At 39.6% G+C, this 14,089-nt stretch overlaps 1 protein-coding gene across 13 annotated transcripts in view; it reads left to right on the top strand.

Annotated features, from left to right (window-relative positions):
• NCOR2 (nuclear receptor corepressor 2) overlaps positions 1-14,089 on the top strand; it is a 599,120-nt gene that overhangs the window by 264,367 nt on the left and 320,664 nt on the right. For all 13 annotated transcript variants that reach the window (XM_040347350.1, XM_040347349.1, XM_040347347.1 and 10 more), the window contains 3 exons: positions 3,923-3,979; positions 4,139-4,191; positions 6,325-6,391. In XM_040347350.1, the coding sequence (XP_040203284.1) occupies positions 3,923-3,979; positions 4,139-4,191; positions 6,325-6,391 (177 nt within the window). The remainder of the gene's footprint in view (positions 1-3,922; positions 3,980-4,138; positions 4,192-6,324; positions 6,392-14,089) is intronic.

Raw genomic sequence — 14,089 nt, 5'->3', positions numbered from 1 at the left:
CTACCTAATACTGCTGAGAAACAGGGACGACATAGGGGGGGAAGGATGCAAAAGGGACGGCTGCTCCTGAGACTGTGAAGGAGGGGGGGATGCTGCATACCTTGCTTTAGAATCAGTGACAGTGAGCTCCCTACAGGTGTAGTGACAGGAGCAGAGAAGAGGTACGAGTCAGGAGGAGGTGCAGGCTGTGCCCTCTCCCTCCTCCGACTATTCCCTCTTGTCAGAGCAATGCTGCTTGATACAGGAGTTCCTCCATAGATTGCTCTTGTCCCAGCAGCAGAAACTGCAGATCTTTGGTGGGTAATCTAACCCTGCACACTCCCGATCTGACAGGACTTCTGTGCCAACTCTTTGACAGGAGGGAGGAGCTGGAGGGGATGAGCACAGCCAGCACCTCTGTCTTGTTCTCTCCCCCTCTTTGCTGCTGTCACTACTCATGTAGTGAGTTCCCATCGCAGTAGCATCTGAGGGGATACAGCGGTGGGGGTGCAGTTTGTCATCTTCACTTTGGCAGCTGAATGACCTTGTCCCTCAAATACTGAGGACACCCTCATATGAACTTTTTCATGTAAGAGGTTTTCTATTCCTCTTGCCACGTTTCTTATTTCCCATTAATTAGAATTAATAGGGTTTCTTGAAGCAAATGCAAAACACATATGTGGTTGTTTGTCGTCCGTCCCCCCCCCCCCCCCCCCCCAAAAAAAAAAAACACACCAGCAGACACTGGTCAGTATTCACACCTGTTCTCCGTGACGAGAAAAAATGGACCAAGATTTATTTTGCTTTACATGAGATTTTTTCTTCATCTTCCTTTCTTTAGAATACTTGGGTGAGGTCTGCTATATTCTAAATCGACTTTCTATGTTTTTGGGAAAAATAGTTTTCTTTCTAATACATTTTAGGTTTTGTTTTATATTCATAATTTGTTCTAGATTTGACACTTAAAGCAGGGATATTCACGTCCCATGAGGCAGTGTAAAACTCTGGCATTCACAGACATGACTAGGCATGATGGGAATCGTAGTTCCTGAACAACTGGAGGGCCGTAGTTTGGAGACCCCCTGACTTAAAGTGTTACAAAACCCACAACAGTAAAATCAGTCTGTTTATGTAAAGCATTCTTGTTATACTCACTGTGGAACCTAAGGGGTTAATCCTCCACATTGTGTAAAAAGGCTTTTTGATTGTCTTCTCTGATCCTCCCTTCATTCCACTGTCCTCTAATAATTTCCTGATAACACAGAGTCAATGGTGTCAGGCTGCACATGCTCAGTTTGGTGTGCATTGCTAGAGAGGTTATTTATTTTCTTGGGAGGATTCATGTGATCTGCACAGGGCCAATGGGCACTATCCAGACAGAGGGTCAGGGGTCCCCACTCCTACAAGCTTTACCTAGTTCTTGGCTGGACACTGCTAGAATTCACAAGACTGCTATATACTGCTGATAAGAGAAGGTATTTAGCAGTTTATATTTACTAAAATAATTGCATTTCCATGTTCTGTGTACTGTGGGAGATCAGATATAATGAATTCAGGGTCCTGGGTTTAGTAACACTTTAATATTGCTTATAGGTTACAGTAGAGAAACAAATATTTATAACTAGCCCCTCTATTACACCATTATCAGACTAGCAGAGTGCCAAAAGTAATATATTGTTAAGGGACACTTACTGTTGCGCAGTTTCCTGTTAGAGGGAGGCTATGTTAATGTCACTGTATGTAGGGACCTAGTCACCCCCTCTTGCTCTCTCCCAAGATGGACCAGGGACTGTGGACTATGGTATTTGTAGTGTGCATACAGCTGTGCACATCACAGCAACTAACATCACTACTGATTCCAAACAAACAAATGAATAAGGGGAAAAGGAAGAGGTTCAGGAACTCCGAGGACATTACATAGTAAGAGGTTATTTCATGAATAGACTAGAGGGCCAATAAGTAGTGGATGTGTATGAATAATTTTTGGAGTTCAAGGATATATGGTTTAGTGAGTGTCACTTTAAAAAAAAGACCATGCCAGTAATTCTTATTATTATACAGGATTTATATAGCGCCAACAGTTCACGCAGCAAGTTACGACATGAGGGCAGGCAGTACAGTTACAGTACAATTCAATACAGGAGGAATCGGAGGGCCCTGCTCATTAGAGCTTACAATCTAAAAGCTTACAATCTAATGGTATGATAGTGGTGCCAGGATTTCAGTGTAATCCATCTAATTTATATACATTTTATATTTTAGTTTGTATGAGGATATCAGTTAATAAAAAAATAACAAAGCTCTTTGTAAAAAAGAAAATTATTATTTTTTTGTGTTGCATTATGACAGATGACCACTAGGTGGTTTCCTTACTCTACTAGTGAAATGTAGTGAGCTCATTTTTCATTTTTGGCCTGTTGTAGCTTTGTATACATACCATAAAATTGTCAGCTGTGCTCATTTTTGCAGTGTGGACAGGCCAGTTATTGCCATAATTTTGTGCTTGATGAACGTTTTGTTTAACTATTGAATTTCTATGTTGTGTTTGTATAATGAAAAGTTATGTTAAATGAGATGAATAATATAGAAAAATTGGACAGATGGGAAAACAGAGGTCAGGGAATTTTTTAAACGTAATTTTACATATCGCTATAATTTCCAATGTAAGGGCCAGATTCACAGCAGAGATACGACGGAGTATCTCAGATACTCCGTCATATCTCTCAGAGTATCTATGCGACTGATTCATAGAATCAGTTACGCTTAGATAGCCCTAAGATCCGACAGGTGTAATTGTTTTACACTGTTGGATCTTAGGATGCAGTACCGCGGCCGCCGCTGGGGGGAGTTTGCGTCGTAAACCAGCGTCGGGTATGCAAATTAGGAGTTACGGGCATCCACGACGGATTTTCGCGCTCGCTACGTCGCCGCTAGTCTAGTTTCCCGTCGTTTTTGGTGCCTTAACTTTACACAGCAAACGTATTGCTGTATAAAGTATGGCCGTCGTTCCCGCGTCGAAATTTTAAAATTCACTTCGTTTGCGTAAGCCGTCCGGGAAAACGGAATTACGCTACGCGCGTCGCCGTTCGAAAAAATTACGTCACTTCGCTCAAAGCACGGCGGGAGTTACGAAATGGAGCATGCGCAGTAGGTCCGGCGCGGGAGCGCGCCTAATTTAAATGGCACACGCCCATTTAAATTACGCGGGCTTACGCCGGAGGCCGCCGGCGTAGGTTTTCATTGCAAGTGCTCTGTGAATCAGGCACTTGCGATGAAAACTTGCGGCGGTGTAACGTATCTACGATACGTTACGCCGCCGCAATTCTACCTGAATCTGGCCCTAAGAGCCCATTCAGAACTCTAACACACAAGGCAATGTGCATTTTTGTGTGTTGTTTTTTTTTTTTTCTTACAGGCCTAAACAGGCCTCAACCCACAAATAAAAGGCACCTGCAGTTCTTTTGGGCTGCACACCACAATGCATGTACATCTGTTGCGGTGTATAGCTATGTTGATGTATGTATCTGAATGAATGGAAAAGTGTTGTAGTGGTGGTGGGAAGATGGTGCATACCCTGTATTATGTGCATTGGCAGCTTGTTGGAAATTACTGGACCACCTTAACGCAGCACACATTAATTTTGACAAATGTTCCGCAATGCAATAATGTCAACAGGCCCTAAAGGGAATAGAGAAATGCATGTGGGCAATTGCAGTTCTTTAGTGTCATATATGGTTACTTTTTTAAGCTTCTTATGATATAGTACATATTCTACTCACACATTGCCTTTGCCTGCTGTGAACTTGTAAACCAACAAGAGCACTGTGAACTGCAGTATACAGAGCACTCCACAAGAGATGATACTTGCATTGCCATCTTATGTTATATTACAGCATCAGTATCGTTAGGACATAAGATCTGATAAGACCTGTTTGTGTTTCAGAAAAAAGCAGAGGCCGCTCACCGGATACTGGAAGGACTGGGACCTCATGTAGAACTGGTACGTCACATTAATGGTACACCATCACTAGAATATTATTTAGGCCACTTATATGTGCAGCAGTTCTGTCTTCCATTCAGATTTGGAACTATTTTGTTTGTGGTGTATGGAGCACACAGCGGCTTTATGTAGATAATTGTCTATTGATTTTCATTGCAGCCATTGTACAACCAGCCGTCAGACACCAAGCAGTACCATGAAAATATAAAAATGTAAGTATGCTGGAAATCACATTTGTAAAGTTTTTAATAACAAATTGATAACCGATAACAGATTGATTGACAATTACTTTTACCATTAGCAAAATAAAAGATATGGGAACAGCCTTACTTTGTTGGAAGAAAAAGTAAACCGCCTTATGCATAGGGGAAAAACAAAATAATAAAAAAGTTCATAAGACTAATCAATATTTTTACAGAATAGTGGAAGATTGGGCTTATATTGTGCTTAAAGTATACAGTATGTGAACCCTTACCCTGGTAAACAATCCATTCAGTTTCAAATGGAAATGAAGGGCAAAATACTTGTGCATACATATTAAAAAAATATAAATACCTTTTTTTTCTTTCCTTTTTTTTTTTTATAAGTGATCACATAACCTCCAGTCTCAGCTGCATAAAGATCTTATGCCGCGTACTTACGATCATTTTTTGGCATGAAAAAAACATTGTTTTTCAAAAACGTCATTTAAAATGATGGTGTGTGGGCTTCACATCATTTTTCAGGTTCTGAAAAACGACAAAAAAATAATTTGAACATGCTGCATTTTTTAACGTTGTTTTAAACTATGTCGTTTTTCTGGTTGTAAAAAATGATCGTGTGTGGGCTAAATGACGTAAAAAACCTGCGCATGCTCAGAAGCAAGTTATGAGACGTGAGCGCTCGTTCTGGTAAAACTACCGTTCATAATGGAGTAAGCACATTCATCACGCTGTAACAGACAGAAAAGCACAAATCGTCTTTTACTAACGCGGAATCAGCTAAAGCAGCCCAAAGGCAAATGGAACTTCCCCTTTATAGTGCCGTCGTACGTGTTGTACATCACCGCGCTTTGCTAGATAATTTTTTAAAAACGATGGTGTGTGGGCAAGATAATTTTAATGATGAAGTTGGGAAAACTTCGTTTTTTCGACATGCTGAAAAACAAAGTTGATTTTTATGCTGAAAAATGATCATGTGTACGCGGCATTAGAGAGCTGGGGGAGAAGAAACAGCAGTACACTGATCTTTCCAGTGAATAGATGTGCAAGAAGGGGCATATCAGGATAAGTCTGATTGGAGGAGAACAGGCCTGATTTCCCAACACAGCTAGAGAACTGACCACGCTGTGCTCTTATGCCTAATGTGGTCGGTTTTTACCATGAAAACAGAGGGACTGGCAAGACCACCCGGTATTTCACACAAAGGAAGCAATGCAAACAGAACGGGATACTTTTCATACAAGTACATGGTACAGCAGGCACATAGGAATATGAAATGGTGGGGTAACATATTCTTTAAAGCAAATCTTTTTTTTTTAAAAGCCAGCAGCTACAAATACTGCAGCGGCTGACTTTTAAAATATGGACACTTACCTGTCCACGCCCGCGATGCCGGCAGCCGAGGACGAGCAATCGCTCGTGCCTCGGCTGCACCCACCGCCATCCTCAGTGACGGAATCGGGAAGTGAAGCGTTGCGGCTTCACTGCCCGGTTCCCTACTGCGCATGCGCGAGTAGCGCGGTGTGCCATCACTGGTCCCCGCTCTCTCCTGGGGAACAGTGCGTTCCCCAGAAGACAGCGGGGGTTGTGGGTAAGGGCGTGGCTACTGCAGTACTGTATTCCCGGAAGTGGGTGCAAATACCTTTGGACAGGTATCTGCACCCCCCTCCCACCTGAAAGGTGCCAAATGTGACACCAGAGGGGGGAGGGTTCTGAAAAGCGAAAGTTCAATTTTTGTGTGGAACTCCGCTTTAATACAGATGATTTCCTAGTGCTTGGTACAGTACTGGCTGTTCTCTTTTAGAGATACTTGGCACTGGCTCCTGAGATGCCTAGCTGGAGTATATTCATGCCCTACAATACACATATTTCTATCAGTGAATTTTTTTATGGGGACAGGCTCCTGAAATGTGTCTAGCTGGGGTATATTCATGCTTAAAAAAAAAGATTTTTATCTGTGGAATAAAAAAAAAATGTAAATTTAAAAAAAGAAATAAAAATGAATTGTCTTCCTGCTACTATTTTCTGTGGCTGTGTCTGTGATTATTACAGAAGGGCCAGATGCTTGTTAAAATCTTGAAACATAAGGGTCATATGTTGGTTAGTGTCCTAAAGCCTGTGTTTTTTTTTCCCATCTTGTTGTAGAAATCAAACAATGCGCAAGAAGCTTATACTATATTTTAAAAGGAGGAATCATGCACGCAAGCAGTGGGTAAGTGTTATGTTATATACGTAACAATGCAGACTTGCTGCTAAAAAAATGCTAAAATTTGTTACAAAGATTGTTTTGGAAAAACCAAGCCTTTTTCGATGATCTTGCAAATTCTCAAAGCTGGATATTTACAATATACATTAAGGCAGTTCTGAGAGCTAAGGTATTTGTTACCAAAAAAATCGACTTTAACTGCCTGTACCATATACAGTATAAAACCTACATCTTTCTCTGTCATGCACAATGCCATATCCAATTTCATTTTTGTACGGTAATCAAGTATTTATGTACTTGTCCTAATAATGTACCTTATTCTAGCTTAGTTTCTCTTGAAATGGCCATTAACCACTTCAGCCCCGGACCATTCTTGAGAGGAGCTGAAAAGCAGGAAAAAAACATGGAACGCGCATAAACGCTATAGTTGTGTAAAGTGTATGCATGTTAATGCATTTCAGTGACAAGAATAAATGAACCACTTAATCCCCAGACCATTTGGCTGGCCATAGACCAGGCTACTTTTTACGATTGGGCCTTGCGTCACTTTAACTGACAATTGCGCGGTCGTGCGACGTGGCTCCTAAACAAAATTGACGTCCTTTTTCCCCCACAAATAGAGCTTTCTTTTGGTGGTACTTCATCACCTCTGCGGTTTTTATTTTGTGTGCTATAAACAAAAATAAAGCGACAATTTTGAAAAAAAAATCTATATTTTTTGCTATAATAAATATCCCCGAAAAATATATAAATAAAACACATTTTTCCTCAGTTTAGGCTGATATGTATTCTTCTACATATTTTTGGTAAAAAAAAAAATCGCAATAAGCGTTTATTAATTGGTTTGCGCAAAAGCTATAGCATCTACAAAATAGGGAACAGTTTTTTATGGCATTTCTATAAAAAAAAAATTCACGGTTAAAAGGTTTAGTTTATTGAGAAACAAGCAAATAAGGTACAAAAAGAAAAACACAATAGCAAATGGCAGTTGGTACATTTCATAAACCAGGATTAGGCAAGGAAATTATATACATGGAATTTATCCGGACATGAAATTGTATTCAATACCCCTTCAGGACCTCAGGTAAGGCAGACCACAACAAAACAAAATGTATTAATGATTTTTAGTGTTTACCTTTCTCTCCCCAAAGCCCTAAGTCTCATGTCTTTCTGCTGCTTCGTTCCTCTGTTATCAGCATGATAACTTCTAACAAGTTCTCCGACATATGAGATTAAAGCAGCTGGAAATTTTTGTCAGGGAGGTTGCTATAAATAGATTAGCAGCAAACTGGTCTATTCACAGCACAGCTCTGCATGTTTCTTTCTTCCTCTGCCTATGTGGAGGGGGAGTGTGTGCCTTTTGTCCAATCGGCTCTCACACAGTGAATGCCAAGACGCCCCTTTTACTGCTGAAAGAGGAAGTAAAAATTCTAACACGATGTGCACTTTATAAAGAATGTAGAAAGGGAAAGACAGCCGATATATATGTAAAACTTGTGTAGGGAGATTTGTTTAATCTCTGTGTATTATCTGAGGCTATTAACTTCACTGGGTATAGAGGAGGGTTTACATCCACTTTAAGTAGTGCCTCTAGTACCATTGTCAGAATGCATTTCTTTACTGGCATCTTGTTGCTGTCTAGCCTTGTTGCACTAGGGATTTCAAAATGTTGGAGCACATCTCTTATTTCTTTTGGATTATGTACTTGTGTATGGATAAAACAATTTATTTTTTTCAAACAGTTTTATTTAGAAATTTTTGTTCAAAACTTTTTTAATAGATCTTTTATATCCTCAAAACTGTCAAAAATGCTGCCAGTATATGAACCAATTATATTCATAAAATGTACAGTTTCACACAGTGTATCCCAATCAAGTTCCATCCAAAAGATACAGTATAAGGTTTGAGATCATTGATAATTTGCCCACAATTCAACTGAGACTTTGCAAGCAGTGTAAGTGAATGTAAGTTAAGCTGGGTCGAGTGAACCTGTGAACAGTAGCAGAATTGCAAAGTATTCTGTGATTAATCGCATATCGAGTTATATTGGAGGTCGATGTGACTCATACGGTTTGCAAAGTCCAAACCAGATTGTGAATGAAGCTCATGTGATTTTAACTCATACAGAGGCGAATATAAAAAAAAATACATTTTTGTCGGGTTACCAGTAAGTACTGAAATGGATTACAGATGGACACATGGCTTATTAGGTTTCAGGAATGTGAAGTATAATGAACTCAGCCTACCAAAGATTAGGGAAGTGGAGTGGAGACTGTCAGGAGTTTTATGACAGCAGCAAAGTCTTTCCAGCTACAAATGCATAGCGAAGCCTTCTTGGAACAGAGCATACCCACACTTTCACAATGAATTAAAAAAAAAAACAAAAAAAAACAAGGCGTTCATTTAAAATTTGTGGTTGGTTAAGCTGTGCACCCAGAGTTTCTGGTTTAGCCCATCACTACAGCCTGTAATATAAAGTTGTTTATTCAATTTATAGGTTTTCCTGTTAAAAAATGTAAGCTATTTACATGTCATTAACTTCTTTCACAAAGAAAAATTAAGAAAATATTTATTCCTCATTTAAAGTGAATGTAGTGGTTTTGCATATATTGCCTTTGCTTTTTAATTTTCAGGACTAAAATGTACAATATTTTTTCTTTTAGTTGAGTAAATATAAAATACCACAGGCAAACCTTATATGAACTTGTTTTTCAGGTTACCCTTAGCTTACAGAGCTTAAAGTGATGCTAGGCACACACTGATTGATTTACATTATTCTTAGGCCTGGAATAGCTTTAAATTACCTCTGTAGTGTAAAACATTAAAATGTGTGTAGACCAGTGTGGGTTAAAAGGAAAAAGCTTAATACCATCAGGTTAAGGTGCCGGCTGCACAGAGCTTTTGGTGCCAAAGGACAGCTTAATGTTTCAAGGTATGAAGGAACAGACGCTGATCCAGCAAAATGCAAGGTAGAATTAATTAAAAGTACAGAAGCGTAACTTCTCCTTTCTGACTGATCACCGCAGCTTACTGAGGAATAAAAGCTTTTTTTTTTCCTCTCTTCAGCCAGCTGCACTCAGAAAAGCAAGAAAAGGATATAAATGTAATTTTGCTGTGCAATTAGGGGAACTAATTTTGCAATAAACATCTTTCATAGCAGAAAGTACACACAAATGAGCCAAATACACGTAGGTTTTTATGTTCTGAAGCATAACATCTTCATTTTAAAAACAGTCACAAATGGCTTATCCAAGAGGCTGAACAGTTAGGGATTTGGTAGGAATGGCAAGATACAACAACATATTAAGCTGCACGTCAAATACTGTCTGCACTGCAAATGTATAATCTAAATCCTGTCTTAAAGTGAAACTTTCTTTGGTTTGTAAATACCCGCTTGGCCAATCCTTTTGACCCCTGGGATTGGCGAAAAATATCCCAGCTTTTGGGTATGGGTTAGATTTCCTATTCCCGGCAACAGAATATAGCAGCTGGTGAATGAGGAATGGTTAGTTTACGGTGGTGGGTAGTTAGACCCTCAGCAGACTTGGCTCATTGTAACACACAACCAACCTTGTCAAGATCTTCCCAGCCAGGCCCCCCACATATACTCTGAATTCTCATGTATTTATATGCGGTCCATCTGTGTGCTTCACTCTACCAGTCCATACTAGCATGCACAGAAGGGAATTGCTTTCCACAGTTTTTTCACCTGGGTTCACTCTGCATTCTCCCCATCATGTAAAAAAATCAGGTTGATATGGGTTACTTGTGTAAAAATAAAAATAAAAAACCTGATGTTGCTCAACCATCTCCAAAATTAATAAATGGATCTATCAAACTCATTAACACTTTTTCATCCAGTCCACGTCAACTCTTCTCTACCTTTAACACTCTACTCTGTCTTCCACTGCCTCCTTCACTCACTGCCCAGGAGATCGCCAACCACTTCAAAAATAAGATTGATACAATTCATAAGAAGATCTTCATTGTGCAGAAACCTCCCCCACCCAACATCCCATGTCCACAGATACAATCATTACTTCCCTCATTGAACCCTGCTAGTTTTAATGAGGTTTCTAAACTTTTCTTATCCAACCACCTACCCCTTGGATCCTGCTCACTCGAAAATGCTACACTCACCCTCTTACTCAATTCTACACTCTCTAACTCACATTTTCAACCTCTCCCTCTCTTGTGGCATCTTCCCAAACTCTCTAAAACATGCATTACTCACCCTCATACTTAAAAAGCCCTCACTGGACCCCACCAATCTTAACCTACGCCCCAATCTCCTTACTTGCCTTCTCCTAACTTCTTGAAAGACTGGTCTACAACTGACTGAGCGACCATCTGACCATGAACAAACTTCTTGATCTCCTTTAGTCCGGATTTCACCCTCAACACTCCACTGAAACTGCTCTCCTTAAACTCACAAATTACATACTTAGGGCTAAAACCAAGGGACACTATTCTGTACTACTTCTCCTGGACTTCTCTGCTGCCTTTGAACCACCCTCTTCTCCTCAAAAAACTCCACTCCTTTGGTCTCCATGACTGTCTACTTCCTCCTCTCCTCTTCCTTTCTCTGTCGGGGTCCTGCAAGGGTCTGTTCTTGTACCTCTTCCTTTCTTAATCTACACTACCTCCCTGGATCAGTTGATTGCCTCCCATGGCTCTCAATATGTCTACGTTGATGATACCCAAATCTATCTCTCCACCCCTCCACTCTCTCCATCTGTCTCTGACAGAATTTATTAGTATCAAAAAGGTAAGTTATAGAAAACTACATGTAAACACATATAACACAAGACATACACAGTCTAAAATCATGACCACCCCATGGTTGTATAGTGAGACCACATCTCAATGTGTGTAAATGAAGGAAGTACCTCTAATTACACACAGCTCCTATGTGGGAGCGACTTTGTAAAGCATTCACCCTGTGTGCTAGCAAGATTTCCTGCAGGTGGAATGAGATATTTAAATATTGCTCAGGGTGTATAGGACTGAGATCAAGTCCCAAAATCAAAGTTCACCTGCAGCTTACACAATGGAAATAACCCAGTATTAAGCTCCATACAACAATTATTCAATTGTCAGGAACAAGAAGTATATAACACAAATAGCATAGACCCACATATTCCGTTGTAAGAGACATTTGCTGTCCTGGACTCCCTCCCTCGCACTATATCATTAAACCACAGTCTGTGTATAAGCTCAGAGCTACCAATAGAGATCTCATGGAGTCCTTGAATCCATAATGCAAGATACACCAAGTGCAAAGTCAATGTTCCAAAAGGTAAGGGGTAAGAAGTACGTATCGGATCCAGAGGTGCTTCATCACTCAATACTCTCTTATCACAGGGTATGCCATGTGTAAAGTCCTAAGGGTAAAATGGTAAGGTCACAACATTAGAGGTGTTCAAAAAGGTTGCCTGAACGGTTTCACTGGACTTAGCCAGCTGTTTTAAGCGATATGGGTTACTGCCATAGGCGCCTGGGCACACCCTAATCACCCCGTGTGGTGCATATTTCCAATGTTTAGACCCCTGATATTTCACAAAAATAAATAAAAAATGTTCTCCTAAAAAAATTTTTTTTTTTTTTTTTACAATAATATTGTAACTGCTCTTATGACACCATTCACTGCTTTACTGACACCTTCCGTATATATACACATGCACACACATGCATATGTGTTTGAGCTTTGGGGTGCACACCCTAATGCTATAGGCTGTGCACACCTATGGTTACTGCACCTAACAATTACATATTTTTATTAAAAAAAGACAATAACAGAGACACACTGAAATGCTACTAAGAGGGAGTAGTATAGTGCTTTGTGGACAACACCATTCCATATTATGATGGATCTGCATTAAAAAGAATGTACAATTATAGGTTGGGTGCTTTCATTGTAATCTTGTTCTTGAAAGGTTCCAGTGGTTATCAGCTTGATACTTACTTTTGATATCTAATTAAACGATGGCCTGAAAAGAGTTTAGACATTTGAGTCTTTACTTGTCTGCACTCTTGTTGCATGTCTGTAAATGCACCTGTAAAAACATTGTCAGGTCACATCCCCTTAACCTGCACTTCACCTGCAATCATAGGGCTTTTAAAAAAGATTGAAATCTGCTGGTTGGAGCAATGTACATTTTCAAACAACCTGCTTGCTCTAAGAATTGCTAGCAACTTGTTATAAATGATTCTTAGCATCGTGCGTCCCCTGAAACAGTGGCAGTCCTTCACACAGATGCTTATTGCTGCTGAGCCAGGATTAAGAAGCATATGGAGTCTGTAAGAAACAAGTTCTAAAATTTCTGTACAATTTAAATGTGATGGACTTGGAAGTGTGTGTTGCTAAGGTCACATCTGAAGGTTCTTCCTATTTAAGGAGGGGTGGAATAGAACAAACCCATACAGTATTACTTTAGGGAGATGCCAGAGGGTAATTACCTTTTTGGAAAGTACCAGATAATCCCACTATGCAGTTCATTAGCATGCTGTCAGAAACAGATCAGCAATATGAAGAACTGAGGGAGTGGTGTGGATCACCATTCACAGTTTGAATTTTATTGCTCCAATCTTGATATCATAACATTTGCTCTATTATTCTGGCTACACCGACAGAACATTTGTAAAACAATCTCCAAGTGAGTTTACAAGAAAAATAAACGTGTAATAGTATAGGAGTTCTCAGCATTTGTTAAGGCGGTAGAAACTGGCAGGAAAAGAGCGAAGCAGATCTTGACTGAACAAGTGCCCTGTACTCGGCACAATGCTGTGCTCTGAGGGATTGTTTATGCTGGAAAGAATTCTGAACAAACTTTGGGTATTACAGATTCAGTTTTTCTTTTATTATATGGAATTTCCATTATTTAAAATTACATTACAATATAAAATACAAAAGATCATTGGAAGCACCGCACACATACTATACAAAATATGTACATGATGGTTACGCAGTCTTTGGAATAAAAGAAGGGCCAGTTAAAGCAATTATGTGCTTTGCTAATGCAGATAAAACAACTTGTTTGCTTTTATGTCCCCTTTTACAGCAGCACATATTTGCCATTTCTTCACTTCACACGAGAGGTAGGTGGATGAGGCACATGCTCCATTATACCTGGATGTACCCAATATTTCCTGTGCTTATAGTGAGAGAGCAGAGCAGCAGAAAATCAAAGAAACTATGTGAGTGTGCTGCAGGGAATGGGTCCTTAAACCAAACTTATGTTTTGCCGATTCAAGGAAAAACAGGATTGCTTTATTTTACAGTGCCTGTACATAGCAGCATATACATATACTTCCTACACTTCCCCACTGCTCTCTTCAGCATCAGAAGCTAAAGGAATTAACCTCTACATCCAGGCTGAAGTTGTTTTCACATCACTTTAGGGGAGCAGCTTCTTTAATACAGTATATGTAATTTTACCATAGCGCGGAGTTCTCTATTTATTCATTAAAGTGAATATACATGCATGCAAACACACACATGAAAAAGTAAGTTAAAATTTCATGGAATTTGAACATGCAAAGTAGTCAAACCGTTCTACAGATAAAGGTGATATCATTGACATGGCATATTCATTCTCATCAGATATGTTAACAAAATTTCAGATTTGTCACATGGAAAAAGTAAGTGCACTCCTACATTTACCACCATTTCATGCAAATTAGAATCAGGTGTTCAAGGTTATG

The sequence above is a fragment of the Rana temporaria genome, chromosome 1, assembly GCF_905171775.1.
Source record: "Rana temporaria chromosome 1, aRanTem1.1, whole genome shotgun sequence".
NCBI classification, from domain to species: Eukaryota; Metazoa; Chordata; class Amphibia; order Anura; family Ranidae; genus Rana; species Rana temporaria.
This window is presented reverse-complemented; position numbering and strand designations above follow the sequence as displayed.